The sequence below is a fragment of the Mixophyes fleayi genome, chromosome 7, assembly GCF_038048845.1.
Source record: "Mixophyes fleayi isolate aMixFle1 chromosome 7, aMixFle1.hap1, whole genome shotgun sequence".
NCBI classification, from domain to species: Eukaryota; Metazoa; Chordata; class Amphibia; order Anura; family Limnodynastidae; genus Mixophyes; species Mixophyes fleayi.
The window spans coordinates 124,018,948-124,035,360 of record NC_134408.1 but is presented as its reverse complement, the minus strand read 5'-3'; the positions used below and the strand labels follow the sequence as shown (position 1 = coordinate 124,035,360).

General features: G+C 37.1%; 1 protein-coding gene across 1 annotated transcript in view; it reads right to left on the bottom strand.

Annotated features, from left to right (window-relative positions):
- LOC142098555 (dynein axonemal heavy chain 11-like) overlaps positions 1-16,413 on the bottom strand; it is a 325,973-nt gene that overhangs the window by 101,761 nt on the left and 207,799 nt on the right. The window contains exons 55-57 of the mRNA XM_075181390.1: positions 16,253-16,395; positions 11,072-11,233; positions 1,532-1,765 (exon numbers count right to left, since the gene is read on the bottom strand). Of these exons, the coding sequence (XP_075037491.1) occupies positions 1,532-1,765; positions 11,072-11,233; positions 16,253-16,395 (539 nt within the window). The remainder of the gene's footprint in view (positions 1-1,531; positions 1,766-11,071; positions 11,234-16,252; positions 16,396-16,413) is intronic.

The following is a 16,413-nucleotide window of genomic DNA, read 5'->3' as shown; positions in this document are numbered from 1 at the left end:
TGCAACAGAACGCAGCCACGTCCAAGTCAGCTTTTCAGCGCAAACGACACTTACTACAGCCTATGAAATAGGGGAGAGAATGGGGTAGGAAATAGGTGGAATTATGTAGACAATATACAGTAAGGGCGTTCTTGTGCAGCCACGTCCAAGTCAACGTCCGGCGCACACAGACGTGCGGTGGTTTCTGCCGCATCTATCGCTCTAGCTAGGGGTCTAGTCTAAGTGACAGTTACTAGTGCTGAGGGCTGAGTGTGCATGCTGAAACATGTGTTTCCACACAGGAGCAACTCTAAAAATGTCTGTGATGTGCAGTAGACACTAAGAACATACTAAAAAAAAACAAAAAAAAAAAATGTTTTAATATAAATTTCCATGTAATATATATAATATTGACAGGTAACATTAATTGAATTTTTTTTTTCTATGCGTTATTTTTAGATTTTATATTCCACAAAGGTATTGTCCGTAAACCTACACCCGTAGTCATCACCACACGTATCTTGAATAATGTGCAGTTTAAAACAAATGCACAATGCGCTTAGTATGCGTTACTTAATGAATCAGGACCCTAGAGAGGTGGGACGAGGTTGGTAGTGAGTGGGCAGACCTAGGCACAGTATAGTAAGTGTGTGTTAACACTCCTTAATCACTATGCTGAGGGGGAAATAGCCGTAGATACTCATCTAGGAGGAATATCTGTTACAGCTTTCCCCCTTGTGTAAGATCCCCATTGATGATGATTGTACGCATTTTATGTACTATTCTAAGCCAGACGTATCCTAAAATATGTGTGGTTTTGGATACAATGAAAAGTACAGGATACAATTTACACTTACGTTGTAAGTTGTACGTCGCTAATTTATACACAGAAGCACAGAACTGAAAACAAAAATATCTAGTGGCAGGCTACTATTTAATACTATTATACTCATTAAAATTCCATAAAATGTCACTAAAAAGAAATGTACAGATTAGAAGTTATTTTTAGATCACAAAAGTTTGTCAAAGAAAGCATGCCATAATAAAGCCAGGATCAGTAATAAAAGATGTTGGAATATTGCTATTTTACTATGCAAAACAAAAAACAAAACAAAACAAAAAGAATAAAACATTATACAAAAAAAATATATACAATGTACAAAGTGCTTTACGCTGAAAAAATGTATCAAGAAGCTTTTATATGGGGGTTACGGGCAAAAATATGCATCTGGTTTTGGGGTCTCTCTCTGTGGGTACTACCCATTATTGTTACTGTTAACCTGAGAAATCTGGAAACAAAAGACAAAAAAAATGTCATCTAATCAGCCTTCCACCCTGAAGGGTTGCATTGAGAATTTAGTGCAAAACTGCTGAATGGGTTTTACTAACACGTCCAGCTTTTACTGAGGATCTGTCACCAGTCTAACATGGTTTTATTTAGTTATCTTTAAGGAAAGGTTGATCAGTCAACTTAAAAAAAAAAAAAAAGTAGTATGTCAGTATATAAATAATAGAAATGATTAGGCTGCTATGCCATTGTGTAGCGCCGCACCTGAAAGGCTGTGGTTTGCAGCTTCTGTAATCCGTTTTCCAGTCTTTCCATTTTCTGAACCAGCTCATTCCTCTTCTTCTCCAGGAGATTCCAATATAATTTAATAAGTTCCAGGAAACTCTTCGGAGTCACGTAGTTGTAATGCTTTTCATTCTGCTGATATTTTACGCTGACTTCGTTTACACTTGTATGTGCAAATGTTATGAATTGGCTGATGGAATTTTTTACATCAGTCTGCAATAAAAACGCAAAAGTCATATACTATTGTATTATACCACGCCACAATCATAGGTGATAACAATATAACGACGTAGTGGAACTTGGTTGCATGTATATGGTAATATAACTAGTGGAATTAACCTCTATAACCAGTAAAATATAACATAACCATATGTTTGTAATTATTAATGCAAAATTTTCACGTGAATTCTGTCTAGCTGGAAAGTTATCCGCACATGTGAAGAAGTGTAGGCATTTTCGTGTTATGTTTTCGCATAAAGAGGGCTTCTAACTTCAAAACAATAGTGGTACCCAGAACTAGACAATGGGCTAGATTTACTAAGAATCGAGTTTGGTGGCGGTTTGAAACCGCCACCCATCGCTGACAGTTTAGTGGTCCAAACCACAGCATTTACTATAGGGCGGCTTGAAACTTCAATTTAAAATGACTGGCGATGTATGGCGGACTGAAAAAGCAAAACCGCCGGCGGTTTTGTCCAAACCGCCAGTGGTTTGGATAAAACCGCCATCAAAACCGCCATCCAAAAGACAGTATAGAACAGTTTTAATACCTGCTTCAGAATGGCTGGATAGCTTAAACCTGCTATTTGAACTATTTTACCATTCGAAACATAAGAGAAGCACCATTGACATTTAAATTATTTGGGCAATCATTATTTATTGATTAAGGGGAAAAATGAATTAAATAATAACTTATGAGGGGAAAAAAACACATTATATTAAATGGGATAAAATTATTTACTTATTATATTATTTGGACAATATGTAATGACAAACTGTGCAATATAAATAATTATATCCACCATTAAAAATCAGTTAATAATACAATATATTCACATTTCCCACATAATATAATGCTATAATAGTGTGCCTTTAAAAAAATATAGAAAAGAAAATTTCCCCCATAAGTTAATATTAAATTCATTTTGTCCCTTTATCAATAAATAATGGTTTTACAAATATTTTAAATGTCAATGGTTCTTTCTCTTATGTTCTGAATGGCAAAATATCTCAAACAGCAGCAGTTTGAGCAATCTCGCCATTCACAACCACCTCTTTTATTGGCCGTTTGGATGGCTGTTTTGCGGTGGTTTGAGCAAACCGCCCTTTAGTAAATCTAGCCCATGACTGGTTGTCTTGACCCAAGTTAGTGACCCACTTGGATTAGATCCAGGCATCTGTAGCTAGATCACTTCAGGGCCATGTGGAAGCCTAGTGTGGTAAGAATATGACCACTTACCAGCCTAGTTATCTTCTAACCACATTTTCCAACATCCCCGATAGTAATCTGCTGAATTGTGGTCTGATTATTATCGGGCTCTGCGTTTCTTGTGCGGAGACACACTGAGATATCAGCCATTTGGCTGATATCACAGCAGGTGTAGCCATCTGTACCAGAACATGATTTTTATTATCTCAGCTGAAACCTGCCGTCAAAGACATTACTGAAGTACACTGCAGGTTGCCTGTTTGAGCCTAAAATGGGAGATAACACTGAAACTCAAGTTTTATAAAGGCACAGTATATAAATACAGTCATTTGCACCAAAGAATGACAATTGCATGAATTTTATATTTCATTTGGGATATTTAAGTTAACTAGAAATAAGTGCAAATAGTTATTATCCTCCCTCCCAAAGATCAGTGGAGAACAGTCACATCAGTTCCCACAGTAATGGAACTAATGAGTGAGAATGTACTTGCACATTCCTGAATAAGTATTGTCACAATAAAAAAAATACTGCTTGTATGTAAAATCAAGTTGGTCAAATTTGTATAAAGTAACTTTTACGTCCTTTCGGACTACAAAATTACATAATAATATGACTAAGAAATTAACTATTAAATTATTTAAACGTGTTTACCCAAGCATGCCCTTATTCTCATGTACCAGTTGTATGTAATGATGTATTTAATATATGGTAACATATTAAAAGTTTTTTCCCTGGAGTTTGATAAAATCAGGACAGGAAATGTTTGAAAACTGTCACAAATACGTCATATGAAACACCTCCTCTTAAATATTTATAACCAAATATTTTCTTCAACTGCATTACCTATTGCTATATGCTACTTGCACACAAGATGACAGATTTCTTGAGTGTGGGCTTAATTGTGCTGCAGGCATTCAGTGCTGCTCCCCTGCTTTGCATGGTAAATGTATTTTCACAGTTGTCAGGATGATGGACAGGGAGAGAATGATCGCAACGATGATCTCTGCTTGTTGTTACATACAATAGCCCAGTAGGAAGCATGATCTGTTGGAGAGACAAACAGTGTCCCACTCTGGAACATATTAAGTTTGTCTCCAAGACACACATGGCTTCACTAGGGTGTCTAACCTCATTCATAATAGATGCTAATCTTTTCAGGGCTGAATGATGACAACACTTCCTGCCCTTCACGGAATTAGAGCCGGGGTTTTATCAAAGGACTCAAACAGCCTGCTAATTAGACTAATTCCTTTTGTCATGAATTATTTATTTCCATTGGTAACTGATTACTGTGACATTAATAGGTTCTGCTCAACTTGGTTCTTCTGGTAGATGCTAAAAGCATAATGTTTGGAAAAAAAAATGTGGGTTATTTTGCTCCAGGTCACTGATATCTAGAGGAAACATCAGGGGGATTTGTCATTGCTCAAATAACCTTTCTTCATCCATTGCAATGTAACAGTGAAAAGCTGTAATGGTGAGAGAAAGAGCTGTATGTGAAAATCAGCTGTATGTTTACGTTCTGTGAATGCTGCACCTGGTAACTTGTCACACTGCTTATTATATTTTTTATTGCTGTGTTGTAAAGCAGCTGCCACCGGCTGGTACATTGTCTGCTTCTTGGAGTTTGTTACAAGCAACAGACATTTGGCATCTTGTTGCATTCCTATCTTCTGGGATCAGGAGCAATATACTCAATGTACAAATATAAGACAAAGTAGTGTGTCCACTAGCTGATATCCTGCGAATTCAATGCAGATCTGTTTATTAGGCTTGGCGAGTTGCATGCATATGCTGAATGCATACATCTTCCCTCTGGCTAGGTGATACATACTTCTGCACTTGCAGGGAATGGTTATATGACTGTTGCTGTCTCTCTTACCTACCAGGACTATAGAGCCATGTAAACCAGTGATAGCTAACCTGATACACCTCAGGGGCCACATGGGAAACCCTCTAAACTTCAGAAGGGCCACACATCACCCAGTCATTAGTTAAAACAGCACATTTAATCAAAGAAAGTAATCTATCTGTAATAACTTAGCAGAAGGCATTTTAAACCAGTGTTACAAGCTATAACAAACTAATCTGACTATAAAGTCGGAATGGACTGGGGGCCACAGGGTAAGGCTCGGAATGCCCGCCTGTTGTGCATTACGGATATAGATTTGTCCATACGCACTGAACCTATGCATTGGCAAAAGAGGAAAGTGGAAACCCATCAAATGAATCATGAGGCTAGATTTACTAAACTGCGGGTTTGAAAAAGTGGGGATGTTGCCTATAGCAACCAATCAGATTCTAGCTGCCATTTATTTAGTGCATTCTACAAAATGACAGCTAGATTCTAATTGGTTGCCATAGGCAACATCTCCAATTTTTCAAACCCGCAGTTTAGTAAATATACCCCATGGTCTCTTGATTTGATTCAATATTTCTGTAAAGGAACGGGGTTGTATTGATTATAAAGTTACGAGTAGAGTTTGAAAGCATGTATTTGTGTGTGTTGTATGTGTGTGTGTGTGTGTGTGTGTGTGTGTGTGGTATGTGTGAGTGTGTGTGTGTGTGTGTCAGCAGAGTGAAGGACATTCAGAACTGCAGATATCATGTCATGTCATCTTCAAACTGATCGATTTGTGTAAGTGGTTAAACTATCAACTACTTAGCAGGGAATCCAAACATTTTGTTTTTACATTAATATCCCTCAATCGATAACAAGATGATTTGTAAATTACTGCTATTATCTATTCTGTTATCTACAGGTGATACAATAAGAATATAGCCAAGCAAAGCACTTAAAACTCAGTGTAAGCCCTTCTGTATACAGTAAAAAACATTTATAACAACAAAATATTCTCCTTTGAATGTTTTTTGTTTTCATTTTTAGAAACTATAATATGTAACTGGCAAACTACCTCCAAACATGTCTGCTCCGGTGTGCACTAATACTAATAGAGCTTATATTCCTCAATTAATATCACTGCTAAAGATGATTATCTGACTCTCACGGACAAACTGCCAAGCACTCAACAGCACACAAAGTGCATGTTCTGATTAATTGTTTGAATAAACCGCTTATGTTGGACCACATACAATACCATCTTTTACCTTTACCAGAGTAAACTTACAACTATAATAAAGACACAGAGACTTGAATTGGCGTTTGAAAGATCAGGAATTTATTAAAGGCGAACCTGCTGGGGAAAAATTGGTGGCCAATATAAACAGACCAATCAGCATCCAGGCCACACCTACCAGCTGTAAATTCCGTCCAAACTAATTTGGACCCAACTAGGCGTAAAAAGCCAAACTCCCCCATTTGGCATATTAGCTGAGGCCCGCCCGCCTAAGCGGAGCCCCTTAACCCCGAAGGGCTATTCTGACTAATTGCCCAATCCCTTTAAGGGGAGAGTGCCTACTACACCTTAAATGTAACAAAATGGCCGCAGATTGGGCTACTTACCGCCACTTTCAAACACAAGTACCAATACCAATACTATAAATATGGGATGGGTGGGTGGGTAACGACTCCAAAGGCAAGAGGAAATGATATCCTTTTCCTATATGTTATAAGCCTCCTCTGGAAACCTAACCCCTCCCCTTCCGGTTCTACTGATTGGTAGCTCATATTTTACCACTACCCAGATAAGTTAACTCCTGGTATGCCTGTACTTTTTCTACTGCCTGCCCCCACAGCGTTTATGTCACCTCGGTCTTATACAATTCCTCTGTTATATTGATCCGAGTTTTTCTGATGTGTAACCTTACCTATAACATAAAATATTTATTCAATTTCAGCAGACATATATCAAGTGAGTTTTAAAAGATAGTAGTCTGGGCTTCATAAGGAATTTCATCCTTTATAATGTTTTAAAAACACAACATGGATCTGTCTACAAGTATATATTCAAGAATCCGTCTCCAAATTCCCCATTAGAGACACCTATATGAGGATAATTTGTTACAGTAACTTTGTACTGTATTGTCCAGTGCTTTTTAGACAATAAAATAAGTCTGAATGAAAATATGTAAAGTTTAAGAATAAAACTCTGGCAAGAAATGCCAGGCAAATGGAGTACAAGAACTTCAGTCAAGAAATAAGTGCACTTTATGTTCAAAGGACGTTTGCAATTATTGTAAATATATTTACAAATATCAGTAGGGGGGGGGTTTGCAAAAAATAGGAATCAAAGTATGTATTATACCAGCATGGTGTATGCTAAACCACAGGCAGCCCACAACTTGGGAAAAAATACCCAGGAGGATTTTGTTCAGATTTGACTCCTAAATAACCATATAAAAGCTTGAATGAACTGAACACAAATAACACATTCAGCTGTGGCAGAAGTTATTCCTAAAGTAGGACATAATTGATGCCATTATTCAAAAGTAATTGGTAAAAAAAAAAATGCTGTCTTAAATTTGCCAGTCAATTGAAAAGACGCAATGAAATGCTAATACAATACAAATATGTTTTTAAAAGTATATTAAAAGTATAGTTGTACGTTTAGCGCTATAGACAATTCTGTATTCATTTAAGCAGAGGTTCTTCAGCTGAAAATTGCATTGGACAGTTTAGATTTAAAATAAACAAATTATTTATTCCCCGGCAGCTTAGACACTGAAATGTGAATCATTCATTTTGTAGACTTAGCTATGACAAAGCTGAAGTACCAAAAACCTAGATGAAGAATGAGATTTCTGATTAAAAATATTAAATACATAGTTCAATGGCAGGAAAAGTTGTATTTAATGTATATATCCCGCTATTACCCTACGCTATTCATTTTAAGACAATTTTGCAATTGTTTCAAGATTTTTCAGTTCTAGTTACAAAAATAATAATATGAGGAGTTGATATCTTTAATCTACAATCACTGGGGAACATAGACGGATACAGGGTCTCCTGTTCATATACTTGAACCACTTTGTTGATATAGTTATCCCTGCAGAGGTCTCACTCTTCTTATGTCACAGCCTAGGGGGATCAGGATGAGCCCTATCACTTTTCAGATCAGAGTTAGTAACTTCTGGGAGGGGGGGGGGTACACTTCTGGGAGGGAGAGGGCACCAACTCTTTTATGGTTTTCACTATAGCAGAGAGACCCTGTAATTATTACACAGCGCAGCATCTGTGGTCTAAGCAAAGATAACTGTCAATCATTTGCGCTTCTGCAAGTGACTGACAGTTACCGCCACTCTGACCACTGATCCTGCCAATTCATTCATTTAAAATGAATTGTTTTAATTATTTATTATCACCAGCCTCTGTTATTCAGTGTGAACTTCATTTACACATTGTTCTCAACACAATCTCATATGTTTGCAATGATTCAACAGTAAACCATGTGGTTAGCTATGGTACTGAAAGTAAAGATATAAATATATTCTAATTCTCCCTCATTCTCTATTATTTTCTCTTTCATCTTCTCTTTCATTCTTACTCTAACACTTTCTCTCTCTCATTTTCTCTTGTTCTCTCTTATTCTCTATCTCTCAGTTTCTCTCTCTATCTCATTTTCTTCCCTCTCTCATTCTCCCTCTGTGTCTCTCTCCCTCTCTTTCCTATTAAACACAAACATTTGACTTTCCTGAATGTCAAGTTTTCCTCTCTTTTCCTCTCTCTCTCTCTCTCTCTCTCTCTCTCTCTCTCTCTCTCTCTCTCCCCCCTTTCTCATTTCCTCTTGCTTTCTCTCCCTCTCTCTCTCATTTCCTCTAGTTCTCTCTTATTCTCTATCTCTCAATTCCACTATCACTCTCATTTTCTTCCCTCTCTCATTCTCCCTCTGTCTCTCTCTCCCTCTCTTTCCTATTAAACCCAATCATTTGACTTTCTTGAATATCAAGTTTTCCTCTCTCTCTCTCATTTCCTCTCATTCTCTCTCTCTCTCCCTCTCTCTCTCCCTCTCTCTCTCCCTCTCTCTCCCCCTCTCTCTCTCTCTCGCTCTCTCTCCTATTAAACCCAGACATTTGACTTTCTTGAATATCAAGTTTTCCCCTTTCTCTTCCTCTCTCTCATCCCCCTCTCTCTCTCTCTCTCTCTCTTTCTTCCCTTGTCTCTCTCTATCTCATTCTTCCTCTCTCTCTCTCTCTCTCTCTCTCTCTCTCTCTCTCTCCTCTCTCATTTCCTCTTGTTCTCTCTCCTTCTCTCTCTCTCATTTCCTCTCATTTTCTCTTATTCTCGATCTCTCATTTCCTCTCTCATTCACCCTCTCCCTCTCCCTCTCCCCATCTCTCTTTTCCTCTTTCCCTTTCTCTCTCTCCCATTAAACCCAAGCATTTAACTTTCTTGAATATAAAGTTTGGTTGTTTTTGTAATATGTCTCCTTGAAATGTTATCACAATTGAAAATGGGTCAATGTTTATTAATATGTTTTTTAATAAGTAACAATTATTGAAATAAACACATTATTTAATGAATTCCTTATTTTTTGGAAGTAACTAATTATTTTGGTTCAAAGTTCTAACGTCCTTTAACAATTTCGCTCTTAGATTTATTAGCTATTAATTATTTTTAAGATCCAACATTTAAAAACATACATTATTATTTATGTAATTATAGGGAATTGTTATATGGGAACGTTACATAACTGATGTTTGCAATGCTATATGTAATTCTACTAGAGAAATTATTACGTTATTTTATATAAAAGTAAAGGGTGGTGTCCATTGGGGACTTTACATGTCAGTGTTTTTTCAAACTAGTAAAGTGCAAAGTTCAAAAGCCTGTAATCGCTCACGTACTGACAGACTAAAGTGCAAGGGGATTGGCCAATCACAACACAGGGGAGCGATGTTACATGCAGTGACTTTACAGCTTAATCGCTATTGTGACATTCTCTCTACACTTTAAACTGTCACCGTGGGAGTTATTGAGTGCATATGAATGCGGCACCTTTCTAGCTGAAAAGCGGTAAAATTTAAAGTGCTCGTTTTACACCACCCAGAAAATTTCTTGAATGATCAAATATGCAGTTTGTTTTTGTCTCTTTTGGAAGTTTGATTCTATCATTTTGGGGAAAAATGTAACTCAGCAACATTGTATATTTTTAACCACATGATTTAGAGTTGAACATAATTATTCACTTTTTGCGTATGAGCAGAGAGTGTCTGCTCATTTGCATTTAAATTTGAATCTTGAGTTAGGACACCTGCAACTTAAATCTAGTCAACATATGTGTCTGGAGCAAAGATGACAGAATCCTCCTTGTGGGGCAGCACGGTGGCTCAGTGGTTACCACTTCTGCCTCACAACACTGGGGTCATGAGTTCAATTCCCGACCATGACCTTATCTGTGTGGAGTTTGTATGTTCTCCCCGTGTTTGCGTGGGTTTCCTTCGGGTGCTCCGGTTTCTGCCCAGACTCCAAAAACATACCAGTGTGTTAATTAACTGCTACCAAATTGACCCTAGTCTCTCTGTCTATCTGTGAATGTTAGGGAATTTAGACTGTAAGCTCCAATGGGGCAGGAACTGATGTCTGCAGAATTAGTGGCACTATATAAATAGATGATGATGATCCTCATGAAATCTAAAAGTTGCACCAGATTTATGTATGTGCAAAACGTACATCTCATAGCTAACGTATTTCAAGATCTTTGAAATTCAAAATAAAACATATCTAGAAGGGGACGAGTCTGTATGGCTTTACAGTACTCCACTTGAGAATTAATGGCCCTGAGTTGTCTCTCTATACTCGAGGGGCCGCAAGAGCAAGATGCGTGCAGAGCTCCCGAATTTAGGGCTCTGTCCTGCCTGGGTAAATGTTTGTTCTGTGGGTGGGAATTTTGGAAGGAGTTAATGGGCAGAGTAGAGCTTTAAAGTGCAGCCCCCTGAGGGGTGACCAGGCCTCCATCGAGATGTGACCACACCGCCTGTCCTGCTGCCGGTGACTTGCACACTGGGAGGTATGTACGAGCATCTCTATATATGGACCCAAGTGCATTTGCACACATCTTTATGTTGCCAATGCATTTACATGCAATTAAATCAGGACCATGGTTGTTATTTACTTATATGCAATGAATACAGGCATTTACAGATAGAACTAGTCTAGCTCACAAAGTATCATCTCATTTCATACTTACATCAGGTAAATCCAGCTTCTGAATGAAGCTACTGCTGACAGATTGCAGGGCTGCCGGAGGCCATGAGTGGAACCAGTCTATTGCTGTACAGTTCACCAAGGCAGGGAATTTTCTCGCTCTGGCTCTTAATGTGAAGCCCACAGGTGAAAAACATAACACTACCTGGAAGTCATGATTACACACAAGTATTAAAAGGAAAATCATATTAAACATAGTTTTAAACCCCAACATATAAAACGTGCATATATGAAACATGTTGCACGTAGGATTGATCTTGTAGCAGAAAGAACCAGGATGTATTTATATAATACAGTACCTTTAATTGCTAACTAATTGCATACATATTGCAAGCTTTTGTGACATAAAGACTCCGTCTTCAGGCAAGGTTTACAAATGTGAGCTATAACAGTATACTATATCTGTACACAGTATGAATTAATTAAATGAACAGTTTCAGTTAATGTATAGTTATATGAAAACACATTTATGTTTTAAACCCCTCTGTTTTCCAAACATATTTTTTAAATGTAAAATGAAATATATACTTTGTAAGTTATTGTATGAGATAAAATATTGTTTTATGTATTTTTTTTATTACAATTAACCTCTTCTTCATTATTGTGTTTGTTTTTTGTGAAAATCTGCAATTGTCACTGTAGCTATTGCTGTGCATGAAGAGATTCTCAGTCAATAAGCAACATATATAGGGATGAACATCAGAGCTAGGATGAAAAGCATGCACAGTTTTCTAAAACAATACAGTTGATGGACACATTTTTATTCAGATTGCATGTAAAACATTTTAGCTTGTGGACACTACCAGTGTGAAGAATGAGGATGGCATGCTTCCAATTTGCAGGACAATTTAATTTGTACATGACATAACCTTTTTTGTGCTGTTTGCGAAATAAAGTGACATTCTTTCCCTATTGTATTTTCCATAGCTAAGGGCATAATATGGTATGTACATTATATTCCACCAAATCAAAGTTAGATTTGGCTCAGAATACTGTAACACAAGGTTATAAATAAGAAGTAGTAGTTACAGACATATAGGAGCTGATATCACATTGAAGTCTGCCAAATCTATTCTGCACACTTCTATCTACAGGGGGTCATTTAAGTTAGCACATTTTTAAATGCAATTGTGGTCAATTTTTATATACTATGGATATAATGGGTACCAACTCCAATTGTGAGCTTTGCACAATATTTATTGAAATTTGTACTGTGACTGTAATGTGTATGGTGAGCAAGGTAAATACACCACCTTGAAGTCCTGCCTAAAATCACCGTTCCAAACCAGTAAGCCAAAAAAATGAAATGTTCAGATACAAAGCATGAAGGTAATATACATTGCACAGTGCAAACCCAACATTCCAGTGCAGCGCGGTTCCTTTCCACTCTATGACAGACAGTTAAACCCACTTACATCATGATCAAATTGGAGGTTCAAAAGATGAAACTGCAAAGAGCTAAGCTGATGTGACATCACTGGCACCTAGGTATGAATCTACCAATACACAGTGAATTTTTAAAGAGCAAGTATGCAAGCCCGTCAGTTGCACACTGTCTGCTCAGTCCATCCCTTCTATATTGGCATCTTGCTGCAGAGGGGTGATAATGACACTTATTTGCTATATTTTAATGTCAAATAGAGGCTTTATTTGCTATTTAATTAATTTGATAATTTCTTTTTTCTCATGACTTTTCCTCTCAATGACTGTACGTGACATTTGTTTTTAATAAAGGAAAGGTAATTTACAATCTGCAAAATATGCCAGAGTGCAGGGCACATCATTTTGTGCAGATGCGCATATTTTCCTGACATTTTTGTAACTGCCCTGTAAATAATGCTTTGCCGAACATTTTGCTGGGTTTCGGGTACAGATACAAAGTCACTTCAGGCTTCTGCCTACTATAGCTTTAGGACCACCTGCTTTATTAATTTCCTCTTTTCCAAAAATACTGCATGGTCATTTATGAAATAAAATCATGAGAGCGCTGGACATTGAGACTGTCTTTACTATGTAATATTATATTTAATATTTAATATGTGTCGAATAATCCCCTAATTGCGCTGCTCCATCCATGGAATCTTACTTAAATAATCTCATCCTGAAACATTAAATCCTTGTTTTTACATGTGGGGGCACGAATCTGCCAAGCTTGCATTTAGCAAAGAATACACTGATCTCCCCAGCTCTGCTTTTCAGAAGATGCACACTTTGGTCCAAAAATAAGCATGTGATTTCGTATTGTAGACCTGCATTTATTTATTGCACTTTTGCAAATGACCTCAGTTTGTTTATATTTGTATATTATTGTGCTCTCCTTTAAAAATGTCTTATCATTGCCTATCTTTTACCATCACCTTCATTTTATTATCAAAATGTGTCATTTTTGTACAGCTGCGATAGAAATGCAAACCTCTTCTAAAAACAGAAATGTCTTGAAATATGTGCAGTCTGCACCCGTTGGAATTTATAATAGTACTTAATCGCACAAAATACAATATTGTACATGTCCAGCAGTTCACACGTAAGGCTCATGCCACAATGCAGTAAATACCAACTGGCCTCAATAATTCTAATGTCACTCTACAAAAGCAGAATGGTACAAAAATAGGAAGTAAAGTTCTTTAAACTGCCCATTGTGCATATTAACTCGTAAATTAAAAAAAAACAAGTACAAAAGAATGACAGCAATTTTAGTAAAGGAAATGTAAAAAAATATTCTAAGTTATGAAGAAAGCAGCAATTGATGTGCTATCTAATTATAATTGCAATTAACAAAATGTAAAATATTTTTGAACTATAACACTAAAATTACAAGCAAACAGTATTGCTCAAAAAAGTCAAAAGTATCTGCACTATATATAGTATATTGCACTATAAATGCAAATAAACAATGGCTCAGCGATTAAGAGCACTGACAACATGACACCGACCAACTGGTTTTATGGAGATGATAATGTGAATCAAGTTATTAGTTCTCTGTTACCTTAGACAAGTAGTTCTGTTTCTGCAGAACTGAAATTCGATGGTTAGTTTGACTCAGAAAATAAAAATTTGGCGCACAACGTTGTGTATAGTTTTACGTTAAACATAAGGGTAATTATTAGGATTATCTCAGCACCTCTGATTTATATTCTGGTCACTTTCACACTGTGATTGCTATAATATATTACCCACAGACTGCCCAGCACAGGATGTATGTACTTCTAAAAAGCTATGAAAAGACCTCAATCATTCATTTTTCCTTATGTGATCAGTGGACTCTGTAAGCCGCACTTAAAAGCAGCCAGAAGATAAAAACGCTGAAGGCAAGACTTGGGGAGGCTATTATGCTTCCGTCCCCTCCCCCAGGTTTCACACACTTTCATGGCTGCATGTGAACTCTGCACAGTGAGAATGGTTCAAGCTTCAATCCACAAGTTGATCAATGGAAGAAAAGGTGCTAATAGGTGCACAAGCCACAAAAATAGGGTGTTTTCATTCTATTTTTCAGCTCCTAAAATAGAGTCGGAGCAAAGGAGCTAAATGGACACCATTTATAATAAACTACTACATACTTTAAAATAGACATATGCAAATGAGACTCATCAGTAGTTTTGGAATTACAATTCCCAACCACTGGAAAGACACAGTTTGCCTACTAAATACATATATTTTTTAAGCCCAAGTTAAAAAAATAGGAGATGCAAAGTGTAGAAAGGAAAAGCCATCGTTCTAGAAGATTGATGTAATGATATCAGTTTCTATTCCACAGTCATCTAATAATTACGTGCTTGTACCTACTTGGATAAGAATATGGAAGGTCTCTCATATTACATGATGTGTCGCCCATTTATTTCCAGAATTCTGAAACATAAAATAAGGACACTCCTGTCTTCATTGATCAGCCTATAAGTGCCATCCCAAGTTTTCTTTTGGGTGTCACCTGCAGACTGACACTCACAATAAAAAGTCCAATAATTACACTTGTGCCTTTCATGCACAATATCCACAAACAGAGGACATACAGGGGCATAGTGGAAAAATTATTGTTTATGTTCCATATACTGGTATGTTATGCAAAGGGGCTGGCTGTATCCGGGTAGGTCCCATAGCAGGCTACCTTGGGCTGAGTCATTGGGCTACTATTCTGCTGCATATTCTTCCTTTAAAATGTTCCTAATAAGCTGCTCAGCAGAGTCCTCCCCCCCCCCCCATGCATCACATGGCAAACAGAATGGTGAAAAGTAAATACTTGCTCAGTATGGAGAATAAACAATGTACATACAATCATATCACCCAGCATATACAGATCAGAAAGACAACTCTGTGTCCCTGATACACAGTCTTATGTCACCATATACAGCGCAAAGGTAATATGCATTACACTAGGCTGTACTTTGTACAGTAGTATGACTCCTAAAAAGACTAAATATACCAAGTAACATGTATAACAAAGCACAAGACACCAAGTAATAAGCACAAAAAAAACTGTAGTAGTAACTCAATTAATAGACACACAGAGCCAAACAAAATGGAAAAAACCAAGTGTAATACCAAGCATCATGTAATATGCCAAGAAATATATTGTTTTATGTCCTTATATTTGTCCAGCAAGATGTCTGTGCCCTGTCAGACACCCAGTGTGGTGTCCAGCAAAGCACCACAAAAACAGTGCTATCAAAAGATTGGCTCCGGATCTCCAACCTCTTCCCCCATGATGAGGTTTGAAAAGGTGAAGCTGTGCCTATAGCAACCAATCAGATTCCATTTATCATTTATTTAGTACATTCTACAAAATAATGACAGCATTACAGATTTTATAGTTTAGATGCATGTACGGGAACAGACGGATGGTCAGATATTTTTGTAGTGAACGCTAACTTCTCAACACACAATGCGCATCTTCTTATCATTCACTAACAGCAGTCTAACTGAAACAACATCAATAAATTCTAAAGCTCAATGTGTCGTTTTTTTTCCTCTATAGAAAACAAAAAATAGCACACATTCTTTTTTTAACCTGTGATAATGTTTAAAGGACAGTAAAAATATACAACAATATATCATTACAATATCAGAGTGAAGTGGATTACGACTGGGAGATTTATAACTCTTTTTTCCACTTTCAGAAAGGTTGAGTTTTCTTGAATTCTCATTTCTATTTTCACTATTTTATAGTCACCTTTAACTGTCGACGGATTCTGTCAATAAAGAACTGCCAGCAGTTTTCTCTGGAGTCTGGGAGGCCAAGACCGCGGAGCTCCATCCGAGCAGAAGAGACAATACTGTCCATCTCCTCTTCACTAAAAAGATCCGGGATTTCTCCTGCATATAACCAAAACA